Here is a 15,557-nt window from a genome sequence, read left to right on the forward strand (position 1 = left end):
TTCAGCACTCAGCTTTCTTTACAGTTCAACTCTCACATTCATACATGACTACTAGAAAAACCATAGCTTTGACCAGATGGACCTTTGTTGGCAAAGTAATGTCTGCTTTTTAATATGCTGTCTAGGTTGGTCATAACTTTTCTTCCAAGGAGTAAGCGTTTTTTTAATTTCATGGCTGCAGTCACCATCTGCAGTGATTTTGGAGCTCCCAAAAATAAAGTCTGACACTGTTTCCACTGTTTCCCAATCTATGTCCCATGAAGTGATGGGACCAGATGCCATGATCTTCGTTTTCTGAATGCTGAGCTTTAAGCCAACTTTTTCACTCTCCTCTTTCACTTTCATTAAGAGGTTCTTTAGTTCTTCTTCACTTTCTGCCATAAGGGTGGTGTCATCTGCATATGTGAGGTCATTGATATTTCTCCTGGCAGTCTTGATTCTAGCCTGTGCTTCATCCAGTCCAGCATTACTCATGATGTACTCTTTGGCCTTAGAGATCCAGATAAACTGATAGTGAATATAACAAAGTAAAAGAGCAATATAAAACAGGATTTTATTTATTTTAATGACAGAACTTTAAAACCTTAGGTAAAACATCCTTGGATTTATAGAATCATTAAGCTTCTACAGCACATTTTAAATTTTCATTTCATGAGTGATCTTATCAGCTAGAGGAGTGCTCTTGAATTTGAGGAGTTGCTGTCATCTCAGTATGCTGTCCTTAAGAAATGTCAACACTCTGCTGTATTGCCATCCTGACAAGAACCCTGACAGATGCCTTTTTAGAAGCCCTGTGATATCCCAGGACACAGTTTGAAAATGGTTATTTCAGAGGAGAAAATGCCTGCCTGAATAAGTGAAATGATCTAACATATTTTTCTTACAAAGAACCAATACTTTTCCGGCTGATAATAATATGTCAGTAATTATGAAAACAGCTGACAGATATATAGTACTTATTATATGCCAAGAACTGTTCTAACATCCATGTGGGTGAACTGATCCTCAGAACAACTCTATGAGATAGGTACTATTATTATCCCCATTTTACTGATGAGGAAATTGATGAATAGAGAGGTTAAGTGACTTTCACAAGATCCTCCAGCTAGGAAGGTGTTAGAGTTTGAGTCCACACATTAACTCTGGGAAATGCTGTCTATTCATTCGTTCACTCATTTTAACTAAGGGGTTTTCCCTCTGCCTGGGATTCAGCAGTAAAAATACAACATGACTCCTGCCCTAAATGAATTTACAATCTTGCAATATGTCCTCTTCATTTTACTAAGGAAGAAACCAGTTCAAGAAGATTAGCCTTTCCCTAACATTAGAATACATTTTAGATATTTTATTTCATTTTTGCCATTTGACTTACATCATGGAGAGGGAAAGCTGCTTTGTAGATTCCAGAGCTTACAAGTTTGTTAATTCCAAACTTTTTAACATTGTCCCTTACTTGGTACATTATCCGAGAAAGAATGAAGTAAACCTAAAAAAGATTCCAAAATAGAGTGTGTAGTTTATACAGTGTAACTAGCCAATCGTTGCTTACTATCCTAACAGGAATCTGTAGGTGTATTACTTTTCTTTCTTTCTTTTTTTTGGCAGCTTTTAAAACCCAAACCAAACCAACCAAATTAGACCATGAATTCTTCAACAGTAGGTTCTAAATCACCCCAAGACAGCAGCTAAATTGGGTTTAGACTTACAATGCGGCTTCTGGTGGCTGGATTGAAGAATGTGTCTCTGTCTTGAATGTAAAAGTCATTCATGCGGTTCTTCTCAAATGGGGCAGTGAAAAACTCTTGCTCTGGCTTGATGATACTTTCATCCACTTGGAGGAGTTTGGTAAACCAATTGAAATTATCAAAGGCTGAGGACCGGGTTTTCAGATCATTGGGTTTCAGAGGCAATTTGATGTGCATTATCTCTGCATAGGTACATAGCACCTCCCACGGGGCATGTACTTTTACAAATACGAGCTTGTCATCCACAAGCTATATTGAAAGAATAAGCATACAAACCAGGAAAGCAAATCAACTATTGATATTTTCACAAATTTAAAACAGATTATTCTTATGTTTTAGTTCTTTCATAAAAGCACCAATATTTTAGATGAAGAAAAGCAAATGTGTTAATTATTAGCCCAAATTAGTAACTAAACATAAAAACACTATATTGTAGTATTACTGTAATGACAAGTTTTAAAATTTCTTAAACCGAGCAGAAGGCTATTTATTATATATCTGTTCAATGTCATTATGTGATCATTAAAAAGGATTTAAAAGAACTATATTTATTAATATAGAAATGCATTCACTATATGATAAAGAGAGAAAAGCAAACTTTAAAACTGTGAACTGATAATTTCCTTTTAAGGGAAAAATGTATATATTTGAGCAAAAGAAAATATTTAGAAGGACAAGATTATTTATGGATAAAGTAGAGATGATTTTCAATTCCATGATTCTTACATTTTCTAATTTTTGGGGGGTAAACTATCATTTGTATTATATAAAAATCTTCAAAAAGGTTCTTGAATAAATACATTCATACGTAGCTTTATATTAGATTCTTTGGCTATCAAGAAAGATCCACGGTTTTTATCAGTAACAAACATATATTCTATAATGCAGATTCTGACTGACTCCTGTCCCAGCCTGCAGTTGAGGCGTGGCTGGGGTTACATGTTTCAAATGCCTTTCCAGGACTCCGAGTGACAGGCTAGTTCCCAGGAGCAACAGTCAGCTGACATCTGGAAAGGGTCTGACACTTACGGATCTGGTGGCTTCTAGCTGCAGACCATCACAGATGAGGTTAGATTCATATGCTTGTCTTTTTCTCTGCCAAAAGAAATTGGAAATGTGTCAGGCCTTCAGTTTTACCAAGGGGGGGAGAAAAAAAGCTATGTGTTTTTATAATTTAAAAAAAAAAATCAAACCAATTTGAACTGAATGAAGAGACACATTTGCTCAAAACAGCACAGAAGCAACGGAGACGTGTGGGTTGAGATTCCTCAGAGGCGATGCTGTGGAGAATAACTGGATTCTCTCGGGACTCTGGAGGACCCTTGGTTGTCCTGTAGGTTTCTGGCCACTTGAGGTACATAAAAGTCTCCAGCTTTGGCACAATTTCAAAGACTTTTTTTGGCTTATGAGAGATTGTGTACGTAAGTGGAGTTTTTGGAGTTCCGCTCACCCACAGAATATACCAGAGTTACAGTCCAGATCTGACATTCTAGATTCTTATAATTTTGTTTCTACATCAGACACTGAAATAGTTTGGTTTGGGATGTATATATTTCATCTTTGCCTGCCTTGACCACTTTTAATAAAACAACACACAATTTTGGTAAAATGTAAGAAAGTTTTCCTTTTGTAAGATTGAAATGTTAGTGAAGCTATAAAACAAACACCTAAATCTACAAAATGAGCTGATAATATATCTGACCATGTTACAGAGCCATTTATATGAACTACGTGGTTAAACATATCTCAACTAAGATGTTAAAAACAGAGGAAGTAAAGGAAGAATATATTTCTGAAAAACAAAAACAAAACCACATAAAATATAAACTAGAATTTCCATCTTTCGTAATCACAGGAGATGAACTGGACCAATTCTCCCACTGAAGACAACTAAAAATGCTGCATTAAAATCAGTTTTTAGCTTCAGCAGTTAACAGGATAGAGAGGAATTACTGGGCCAATGCCCTGTATCTAGTGGGTTGGGCAGTCAGGCGACTGTGCCCATGGAGCACGGGTCATGCTTTGCCCACTGTGGACGGGCAGAGAGGAAGCTCAGCTGCTGTGCCACACAGTGCCTGGAACATAGAAAGCACCTAATAAATGTAAAGTGGACGCTGCATGTAAAAAGGTCCGAGGTGAACAAATACACCTGGCATTTGACTTAATGTGAGTGCCAGTGGAAACCCTAATATATTTTGTGGAAGTATGAGGAACAGAATATTGCTTTATTTTCATATATTTCATAAAATTATATAGTATTAATACTTACTGTGCCAGACACTGTTCTAAGAGCTTTACAAATATAACACGTTTGTTACAACCTGAGCACAAAATAGTCACTCAGAGAAAAACAGCAAGTGCTATAAACAAATAAGCCAAACTTCCGCCAAACTTACCTAGGAAAGTCCAGTGAGATGAGAGCTAGGGGGTGAGATGGGGGTGTGGAGGTACAGCTTTCCCATTGTTCCCAGCAGGCGGCTGCTCCCTCTGCCCGCCTCCCACCCCCTATCTTTGCAATGCACTTTGCTAGGATTTTCAGTTTTCTCTACTCCTCATTCACCATCTGCCCACTTCAACTGGGAAGGTGGTTCAGATCCACTCTGCTTGGTACCCAAGCAGTATTTCTTTACCTTAGACTCAAACCCTCATACTTCAATTCCTGCATGGCAGCCCAAGCATTGTTCCAGATGGAGTCTTTCTTTACTATTGTATGAAAGCATTTCTGATCTTTCCAGCCACACCTGACAAGAGTACTCAGCAGGAGTACATGCCCAATACATGTTTGTTGAAAGAATACACTCAACAAACATTAATTTGTTCTACAAACATTTCCTGAGAGCACTCTTCAAAGTGACGAAGATTCAAAGAGCAATTTGAAAGGGTCTGCTGCAGAGGATCTACAAACTCAGCATCCAGGGATGTAGGACTCTGTCCAATACGAAAGGACCGGGACACTCATTCATGGGCCTAAAGCACTGTAATGGACACTTGTCATTCTATATGGCCACTCAGCATTTCCACTCCCGCCAGAGCCCACGTCCCCTACAGCAAGTAAAAACAGACACACCTATTCCTTGTCTCCCCTGAGTTTAGCTGCCGGCAAGTGAGTAGCTATTAAGCAGACCACTTAAGACTCTAATCAGAAGCTGGAGATGCAAAGAAGTCAGGCCAAGCAGAACTCCTCCTGGGGCAGCTGGGAGAGTGGGAGCCAGTGACAGAAGTGGCAGAGGTCTCAGCAGGAGCTTTCAGGGAGCACTGCTGGTCAGAAGTGACCAGAGGCAGTTCTGGACCCTGGGGAGCAACCTTGCTGTGAAATGGAATTTGGAGCACTGCCTCTGGCTGCCTCATTTCCAGGTTTTGTTTGTCCGAGTCTTCCAGTGAATCTGCGAGCCCCCTAAAATTCTTTACTAATAGACTCTTTGTTTCTCTGTCTGCTTAAATTAGAGCTAATTTCTGTTACTTGCCAGCAAGAATTCTCATAGAGTAATAACGATGAACTAGGGAAAACCTGTTAGCTTAAAACCAAAATCACTGTGCAGTATAGGGAGGGGTGTTCTGTGCAGACCGGACACTGACTCTTTCTGGGGAGATGCCTCAACCTGAGGTTGTACAAATGGTGACCCAGTTTGTCCCACTAGAGGTCATAAGTAGAATTCAACTGTCTTCTGTCTCCTCAAGGAGTCAGGCAGCAATAATTTCAGTTAGGACGTGAAAGCTCAGACTCAAGACTTTTAGCTCACATGGACAAATGTCCTTCTAGTTAGATGACTAGGTTGTTGTTCAGTCGCTCAGCCGTGTCCGACTCTTTGTGACCCCATGGACTGCAGCACTCCAGGCTTCCCTGTTCTTCACAATCTCCCAGAGTTTGCTCTGACTCATGTCCATTGAGTCAATGATGCCATCCAACCACCTCATCCTCTGTGGTCCCTTCTCCTCCTGTCCTCAATCTTTCCCAGCTTTTCCAGTGAGTCAGCTCTTCCCATCAGGTGGCTAAAGTATTGGAGCTTCAGCATCAGTCCTTCCAATGAATATTCAGGACTGATTTTCTTTAGGATTGACTGGTTTGATCTCCTTGCAGTCCAAGGGTTCTCAAGACTCTTCTCCAGCAACACAGCTTCTAGAAGGCTAGGACAATCAGTTAAAACGGCAGCTTCTCCCATGGCTTAATGGGTGTGTGACCAATGAAGAGATGGTAATAAGAAACCAAATATCTGTGTTAACTGGTCTCATAAAATTCCACGGTTCCCATCAAAAGCATACCGTGATGCACAACTGTCTCCTTCCTGGCCCCCTCCTCCCCTGGGGAGTGGCTCCAAACTTTGCAGGTGCTCCTTGCATTTGACACTTCACTCTCGGACTTTTCAAGTGCTGTGGTCTCCTTCCTCAGACAAATGCAGCCGCTCACAAAAGGTCCTGTGCATGCCGCCTCTCTTAGGAGGACACCATCTTTCTCCTGGCTATCAGCAGATCACGTCTTTTTCCTGTTTCTCCTGAGTTTGCTTTGGCAATACCTTCTCTTCTTTTCAGTCCTTTATCTTCATTGCTCTTATTCAGCAAACAAATACCTTAAATGTCTCCTTTCTTAAAGAATATGAAATCCTGCCTCAGGCCTAGCTGCTCTTTGGTTATCATTCCTGTCCCTCGGGATGTCTGTCTTTTAATCTTGATATCCTTAGCACCTAGAATGGGCCTAATGTGGAAGAAACAAGCAGTAGATGTCTGATGAAAGAAGGAATGAGTGGATGGTGCGTGGACGGCTGCCGGTTTTGTGGGAATTGACTGAGGAATGTAGTGTAGCAACGAGGCGCCTCTTTCCTGAGCTCCCCTTCCCCCACAGTGCTCCAAGGACTTTACTTATGCGCATAACAGGACATGATGGAGAAAGAGAGATATAGTTTAATTCTGGAACATGCTAGCAACAAATAGCTCCAGGGTACCCAGAGCAGGAAGACATCTCTTGATCCCCTGGGAGTCTAAATTACCCAGATGACAAAAGGGGGCCACTTCAGAGAACCTGCAAAGAACTAGCCCCACGAGAGGGCAGTTGCATCATCACACGTAGCAAACACAAACTACTCCTGCCTTAGCTGTATCCGCTGGATCAGCCATGACCGTGACAAGTGGCATGGTGCAAACTAGACATGGTTAGATTCCAAGTCAAAATTTAAATCCTGGGCCTGCCATTTGCTAGCTCTGTGACACTGGGCAAATAAACTCTGCAAGTATCTGTGGCTTCATCTCAAAGGTGGTGTAAGAAATAGCTTCATAAGTATAAAGTCCTCAGCATAAGGCCTGACACATAATAAGCCCATAATAAGACATGTTAACCATTGTTATCATCTTTCTCTGTCTTCAAATATGCTCAGCCTCCTTTATTCCTTAGAAAAAATAAAAAAGTCCTCTCTACCTTGTAAGCCTCAGAGCCTCACCTCTTTTATTTAATGTCAAACATCATAACAAAAATAAGCAACCCTAATCATTTAGCCTCCACAATGTGCACCCAGTGACATCTAATCCCTCCAACGGGATACCAATGACATTATTTTACCAGAACTCCAGGAACTGGATCTTAAACCTGAGTCATTTAGCTCACTTTCCTCTTGACTCTTTATACACTATGTTGTCCTGGTCCTCAGGACCTTCTTTGATGTATAATGGATGGATACATCCTTCTGGACTTCCCTGGTGGCTCAGTTGGTAAGAGCGTCTGCCTATGATGCGGGAGACCCAGGTTCAATCCCTGGGTCAGGAAGATCCCCCTGGAGAAGGAAATGGCAACCCACTCCAGTACTTTTGCCTGGAAAATCTCATGAATGGACAGAGGAGCCTGCTAGGCTACAGTCCATGGAGTCGCAAAAAGTCAAACACGACTTAGTGACTTCACTTTCATATATCCTTTTCATTCTCTGAAGAAAGAATTAATATTGTTAAAATGGTCATACTACTTAAAGTAACCTACAGATTGAATGCACTCTCTATCAAAATACCCATGACATTTTTCACAGAACAAATAATTCTGAAATTTATATGGAAGCACAAATGACCCAGAGTCGCCAAAGCAATCCTGGGAGAAAAGAACAAGACTGGAGGTATAACCCTTCTAGACTTCAAACTATACTACAAAACTACACGTATAAAAAAACAAACAAACAAACAAAAAACAAGGTATTGGCTCAGAACAGACACACATATCAATGGAACAGAATAGACAGCCCAGAAATAAACCCACTCATTTATGGTCAATTAATCTATGATAAAGGAGGCAGAAATATACAATGGAGAACAGAGTGTCTTCAATAAGTGGTGCTGGAGAAGCTGGACAGCTACATGCAAAACAATGAAATTAGAACATTCCTTCATACCATATACAAAAATAAAAACTTAAAATGGTTTAAAGACTAATTTAAAGGCCTAAATATAAGATATGACATCATAAAACTCCTAAAAGAAAATACAAGCAAAACATTCTCAGACATAAATTATAGCAATATTTTCTTAGCTAAGTCTCCCAAGGAAAAAGAAATAAAAGCAAAAATAAACCAATAGGACCTAATCAAACTTTTCTGAACAGCAAAGGACACCATTAATGAAAAGACAACAAAAAGAAAATGGGAAAAGAGATTTGCAAATGATGAGGCCAAAAAGGGGCTAATAACTAAAATATGTAAACAGTTCAGATAACTCAAAATATTTTTTTAAAATGCTGATTTAAAAATGGGCAGACATTTTTGCAAAAAAGAAGACATACAGATGACTAACAGGCACATGAAAAGATGCTCAACACCATTAATTATTAGACAAATGCAAATCAAAACCATAATGAGAAGGTCTCCCTGGTGGTTCAGGGCTAAGGCTCCACATTCCCGATAGAGGGGGCGCAGGCTCAATCCCTGGTTGGGGAACTAGATCCCACGTGCCACAGCGAAGAGGCTGCATGCCACGACTAAAGAGCCTGCAGGCCACAACAAAGATTGGAGATCCCACGTGCCATAACTAAGAGCTGGCACAGCCAAATAAACAAATAAAAATATTTAAAACACACACAATGATACAGCCCCACGTGTGGCTAATATTAAAAAGTCAACAAATAACAAATGCTGTCAAGAATGTGGAGAGAAGGAAATTCCTGTACACTGCTGATTGGAATGTAAACTGGTGCAGCCACTAGTGAGGCCAGTACGGAGTTTCCTCAAAAACTAAAATACAATTACCATGTTATCCAGCAATTCCACTCCTGGGTATATACTGGAAAAAACAAAAACTCTCATTTGAAAAGATACATGCATCCCAATGTTCACAGCAGTACTATATACAAGAGCCAAGATGTGGACACAATCCAGTGATTGTCTTAATAAGATGTGATACACACACACTTGTGAGCTCAGGTGCACACACACACACACGCTCACAGTGGAATGCTACTCAGGTGTAAAAAGAAAGACATGTTTCCATTTGCAACAACTAGGACAGACCCAGAGATTATTCAGTTCAGTTCAGTCGCTCAGTCGTGTCTGACTCTTTGCGACCCCATGAATCACAGCACGCCAGGCCTCCCTGTCCATCACCAACTCCCGGAGTTCACTCAGACTCACATCCATTGAGTGGGTGATGCCATCTAGCCATCTCATCCTCTGTCGTCCCCTTCTCCTCCTGCCCCCAATCCCTCCCAGCATCAGAGTCTTTTCCAATGAGTCAACTCTTCGCATGAGGTGGCCAAAGTACTGGAGTTTCAGCTTTAGCATCATTCCCTCCAAAGAAATCCCAGGGCTAATTTCCTTTGAACGTTTTAGTTGTTTCTAATTTTTCACAACTATGAAAATTCTTGTAGAATAAGTTTTGTGTATCCTTCTCAGAATAAAGTCCTAGATGCAGAATTGTTGAAAAGTGCATGCAGCTTTAACTTTAATAGATATTGCTCTACTGCCATTGAGAAACAGTTATACTATAGCATATCCAATTCTAGTTCTTATTTAGTTCTTTACAAAGACCTTCTAAGATATTTACCTGATATCTCTTGATAATTGGCAGATCTTGGAGTTGGTTTATAATGCCCTCTGTTTTATTACTAACTATAAATACTTAAATACTTGAACCAAGGAAAGGGCATTTTTATTTGCTTAAACATGTTAATATATCACCTTGGTGTTACTTTAATAAGACAGTTCTTGTTATTTCCCTTTGGCATGGCAGTTCACAAAGAACTAGTGGAATATGTTAAAAATTGATCAAACCAGTTTTCTTGGTTTGTCAGGTAGCTAAAGTAAATTAGCATATGTGCTATATTTGTCAAACAGGAATATATCAGGAAAAGACTGCTTACTTAAGAAAAGATTGCTTAAATCTATTTAATATGAGATCATCAGCTTTACTGCTATGTAGAATTTACACTTGGATAAGTAACCGTGTTCCTGACATTTAAAAAATATTAGGGTAGAGCTGTCTTCCATGTTAAAAATGAAAGAAAATTAATATTGCATATTGAATGACATACTCATTGCTCAATAAATATTTGCTGAATAAATGAGTATCTGAGGCCACACAATTTTTAACTAAAAATTATCTAGGTACCTTATTGGAAACCTTACAGGTAAGAACCTAAACCTATGTTTATAGTCTCTGATGTGTATTCGGCAGCACAAAATGACTCAACCAGACTCACTGGCTCTGAAAAAAGCCCAGTCATATACTAGATTATGTTGTAAGTTCCTCTATCTCTAGGAGAATAAATTCACTGGCACTGTAACCTGGATCTCTCTCTTTCTTTTCAACCTACTTCTAGCAAAGCCAAAGAGACTATAATCATTGAGGATCTATGGACATCACAAAAAGAGGCAGACGATTCTGCTACTGTCAGTGGAGAATGGTACTTGGGGTTCAGAGTAGAGAAGGACAAGAACACTTATCCCACCCCAGAAACTGAAATTTTATTCATACCTCTTATGGGAGGTTAATAAAGCTGTCAGAGAAATAAAGAATAAAGCAATCAAAATCACAAAGGACAGACTGGCGTAATTAAGGCAGCTTTCTGTCCCCTAAGCACCTGAGATTGCACATCTCATTGGCTTAATAAAGTCACTGTTGGGAAGGACTTGCTTGTGAATTATACAGTAATAAAACTGATTTTAAACACCAATTTCTACCATTTCCTTTATGTTGCTCTGCTTTTATGCATAAAAAGCAGGGGTTGCAATGTCTAAGAAGATTGCTAAATACACTCTGATGATAATATATCAGCATAAATCAGTTGAGATTAATGAAATAGATTACTTCAAATATTCTTCCAGCTTTGTTAGGCAAAATACTGACACTGCTCTCACTGTACTTGTCAACTTGCCAATCTTAGTTATGTCTATGAAGTTGGGTAAGAAGTAAACCAAAGATACTTAATTTGTGCAAAAATATTTCTTTCTAATTACTCAAAGTGCTTCTTACTTGGTAAGGTCTGGTAAGCAGGAATAAATTATTTAATTGGGACTTAAATTCACGTGTTGTTGATAAATATTGAATGTTAGAGGACTGATTTAGTAGGTGACATATGTTCATGAGAAGACAGAAAACAGACCAGCATCCTAAATGATAAGCATAGAAAGGAACTGAATATGTAGCTGACGCTTATTTCCAACTTTTCTTTTTAAATTAGCATTTTTGGTGTAATTATGAAAATAAATAAATGGTAACATAAATTTTTCAAGAAGGAAAAAAAACCACCTGTTATCAATCCACTGCTAGAATAACTACTATAAACACTTCAGGGCAGTGTTTTCTTCCTGCTTATATGAACAACCTAAAGTGCCCTAGTTAAAATGCAGATTCTAGGCCCTCTCTTCTCTACATTTTGGCTCAGTACATACAGGATGGGCCTGGATAATCTAGTTTTAATATACAAAGCAAACTATTCTTATCATCGGGCAAGTTTAAGATTTACTATTTTCTTTTTTTCCCCAAACTTTAAACTTTTTATTGTGTATTGAGGTTTAGCCCATTAACAATGTTGTAGTTTTGGGTGAACAGTGAAGGAACTCAGCCATACATATACATGTATCCATTCTCTCCCAAACCCCATCCCATCCAGGCTGGCACGTAACAATGAACAGAGTTCCATGTGCTATACAATAGGTCCTTGTTGGTTATCCATTTTAAATACAGCAGTGTGTATGTCACCTTCCCAAAGTCCTTAACTATCCCTTCCCTCCCACCAACCGTAAGTTTTTTAGGGAATACTATTTTCTTAGAGCATATCTTTCCTGTGCACATAAGCAAGCTTTTCTTTTATGATTATTTATTTTCTTCATGCCTGTTCTGTTTGAGAATTTGGCATAGTTGATGTTGCCCAGCTGTTTATCCTTTTACAGAAAGTGAGACACAAGTACCTGTTGGTCCAGGGCAAATGACAGCTTCTTCATTCAAAACTAACTCAGAAGGACTAATCTGGAAAAGGATTTTTCTCTTCTCCACCTCTTTCTGAGATGAAGTGGAATAAACAGATTTTACTTTTCAGAATTTCACTGTCCTCTGAACTTGTCTGTTTTTAAGGATTGAGCCCAAGGACACGTCCCATTTTGGAAATACGAAGCAAGATTTGGATTCACTTCTCTTGTGCTGAGTACGCAAAAATAAAACCAAATACGCTTATACCAGCAACACATCTTGTAGTTTTAATTTGAAACTGCTGATTCTAACTTAATTTATTCCTTTTAACCTACAATCTTAGTTTAAGCAAGTAGAGTGTAAAGGAAGGAGATAAAAATATAAAGAACTTCCTGCTTTAGTTTAAAATATTAAGGAGTTAAAGCCAAACCTGATTTCAAATCCAAAAACAAAAGACAGAACACCTGCCAAAAGTTCTCTGAGGAGGTGAAACCACCCAACAGGAGTTGTCACCATCACTTCACCCAGCGTAATATTTTTCATGGACTATTTGTGGCAAAAATGTCATTTTTAGGAAATTTTTAATACTATTCTTCATAATCCCCTTCTGCCATCCCTTCATTTCTTCAATTTGGAGAATACAAGTCAATGTTAAGTCAACTCAATCACACCTTCTCCTTTAGGAGAATCTACGGGATAAATTTCTTTCTGGGGGATCTTTAGACCAGAAAGATTATATTTCTTTTGAAAAACCAGTTTGGTTTTTATTGTGCTGAAACTTTAAACCATGGTGTTGATAACATCCTCTATTTTCTTTGGCTACTAGGAAACTCAAGAGGCAAATTTGCAGCTGAACTCTAATTTCTGAACAGGACTTTATGGTTAATAATAGGTAATTTTGCTTATTACTTTGATATATAGCTTCATTTTATTTTTCTGGCTTTTACATTTTTGTCACCATGATCAGTTCAGTTCAGTTCAGTCACTCAGTTGTGTCCGATCTTTGTGACCAGGCTTCCCTGTCCATCACCAACTCCCAGAGTTTACTCAAACTCATGTCCATTGAATCAGTGATGTTATCCAACCATCTCATCCTCTGTTGTTCCCTTCTCCTCCTGCCTTCAATCTTACTCAACATCAGGGTCTTTTCAAATGAATCAGTTCTTCGAATCAGGTGGCCAAAGTATTGGGAGTTTAAGCTTCAGCATCAGTCCTTCCAATGAATATTTAGGACTGATTTCCTTTAGGATTGACTGGCTGGATTTCCTTGCAGTCCAAGGGACTCTCAGGAGTCTTCTCCAACATCACAGTTCAAAAGCATCAATTCTTTGGTGCTCAACTTTCTTTATGGTCCACTGGAAAAACCATAGCTTTGATATCCTTATCTAATTACTTTTATTTATGTTATATTCTGTATGTGACCTCAAGTACTTTTTAATGAATTATAAATAAACTATGTTATAACATAGTATTAACATAAGTAGAAAGCTAGTGACTATAAAAATGATACATTGCATGTTAAAACCAATAATGAATGATGTTTGAATATTCTATACTGTTAGCTATCATCTTATGAGCTACAAATAATCATATACTTTATGCACATAAGACTTACTGATACAGCAATGATACAAAGAAAGCACATTTGATAAATTTTAAAATCCAATTATAAAAGCTCATAGCAATATCAACTAGAAGAGAACTCCTAACTTTTTAAAAGAAAACTACCAAAAATTTATAGCAAATGTGTATCTAATGGTGAAATTTTAGAAACACTTGCACCAAACTCAGGAACAATACAGTGGTGACTACTATGTGCTGCAGGTTTTATTCAAGAGGTCTTAGCCATACCATTTGGACAAGATAACAAATGAAGTATAAGAAAGGTATGGTGAAGCTGTCAGTTGGAGACAATATGGTTTTCCTTTGAATAAACTTAAAACAAGCATTAGAAACTACTGGAAATAAAAAGTTTCTCAATGTAACTAGATCTTATAAAAAAATTAATAGACTTCTTTCTTAACACAAAATACTAAATCACAAGCAAAAAAAAATTTTTTTTAATTAAATGTGTCCGACAACAGCAACAAAAATGTAATATAATAGTTAATAAAAATGTATAAGACCCTCAGACATTATTATAAAACTTTACTAAAGTATGTAAAATCTTAATAAATGGAATGGTACACTGTGTTCATTTTATTAGGATTTTCTGGTGAACTTTTAACCATTTCCAAAGGGATTTCATCTAGCTCCTTTGTAAACCGTTCCAGCCTCATGATAACTCATATAAAACAATGGATAACAGTTTTAAAAGCTCAAGGGATCTATAACCAATTAGTCAGTTGTTTCACATTATTTGAAGGTTTGGATGTAATTTAACTTAAACACTTATTTTTTTGGAAAATTTCTTACTCTGTACTCTCTACTGGCCAGATCCACCAAAGAATTCTTAAGGTCTGATATACAAGATATAAACTTATACTTCCATAACTTTTCATCAACTTCCAGGAAATATTTTTTCTATCAACTTTCAGGGATGGATTCTGCTGATAAAAAAGCATTACATTCAGGATGACATATACTGTTCTTGTGCTATCTAGACTTTTCTATTCTCTTTATCATCATCTGCATTATATCATTACTTAGTCATAAACACATCTGTTTAGAAGGGAGGCCAAGTGTTAGACAAAACGAAATTCAGAACAGGTCAGTTATGTCACCCACTAGGAGTTCTAGATAAGCGAAATGGAAGAAAGAAGAATGACGAACAAAACTGAGCAGAAGAGTTGGAGGAATATATGGAAACATGTTTCATTTAAAACACTTTTGCTCTTCACAATATGGTGCAAACTTATTTAGATATATTTTAACCATGAGATGTGCCAGGCATTGCTGGCTGCCTATTCAACAGTCATCTTCCCCTTCTTCATTACCAAGAAAAGCCGATGGTTTTTCAGATACTAAGTGATCAGATGATTTAGGAAAAGAAACGCTAGTCTTGATTAGTCTGTGCTAATGCTGGTAGTTTCATTCATCTTGCCAGTGGTTGACAATCAACAGTGAAAGGAAGTCTGCCATTCGAGGGGAGATTTCTTCCCCTTTCTGAAAGAGGGCTGAAAGAAAGGGCATTCCTTATTACTGCCACTGATGTGGCAACAAACACGAAATGAAGTGAAGACAGTTTAAGAACAGCCAACATTTGAGGATGGCAGGGTGGAAGGATATAATGAAGCTCAAGTCCTGATGATCCCATTAAGCCAAAAAATTATCTAACTCAGAACTGCACCTATCTCTGCACTATTTCTTAAATGAGAGAATTATTATTTCCTTTCAGCACTTGAATCATTATGAGTTTGGTTTCCCTGTTATTTCCAGTAAAAGACATTTGAACTGATTCCACGCCATGGACAGCAGTATGGCCTAAACAAACACTTATTCTTG

At 38.1% G+C, this 15,557-nt stretch overlaps 1 protein-coding gene and 1 non-coding gene across 3 annotated transcripts in view; one reads left to right on the forward strand and one right to left on the reverse strand.

The window, feature by feature from the left end:
• The window catches only part of ANO6 (anoctamin 6), a 231,470-nt gene that overhangs the window by 73,857 nt on the left and 142,056 nt on the right, over positions 1-15,557 (reverse strand). For both annotated transcript variants that reach the window (XM_042246830.2, XM_015094718.4), the window contains 3 exons: positions 2,775-2,840; positions 1,707-1,994; positions 1,373-1,486 (listed from right to left, as the gene is read on the reverse strand). In XM_042246830.2, coding sequence (XP_042102764.1) covers positions 1,373-1,486; positions 1,707-1,994; positions 2,775-2,840 — 468 coding nt within the window. The remainder of the gene's footprint in view (positions 1-1,372; positions 1,487-1,706; positions 1,995-2,774; positions 2,841-15,557) is intronic.
• Positions 7,425-7,498, forward strand: TRNAH-AUG (transfer RNA histidin (anticodon AUG)). Its single transcript has one exon. It is a non-coding gene; the product is annotated as a tRNA-His (tRNA).

Source organism: Ovis aries, chromosome 3, assembly GCF_016772045.2.
Source record: "Ovis aries strain OAR_USU_Benz2616 breed Rambouillet chromosome 3, ARS-UI_Ramb_v3.0, whole genome shotgun sequence".
Taxonomy (NCBI): Eukaryota; Metazoa; Chordata; class Mammalia; order Artiodactyla; family Bovidae; genus Ovis; species Ovis aries.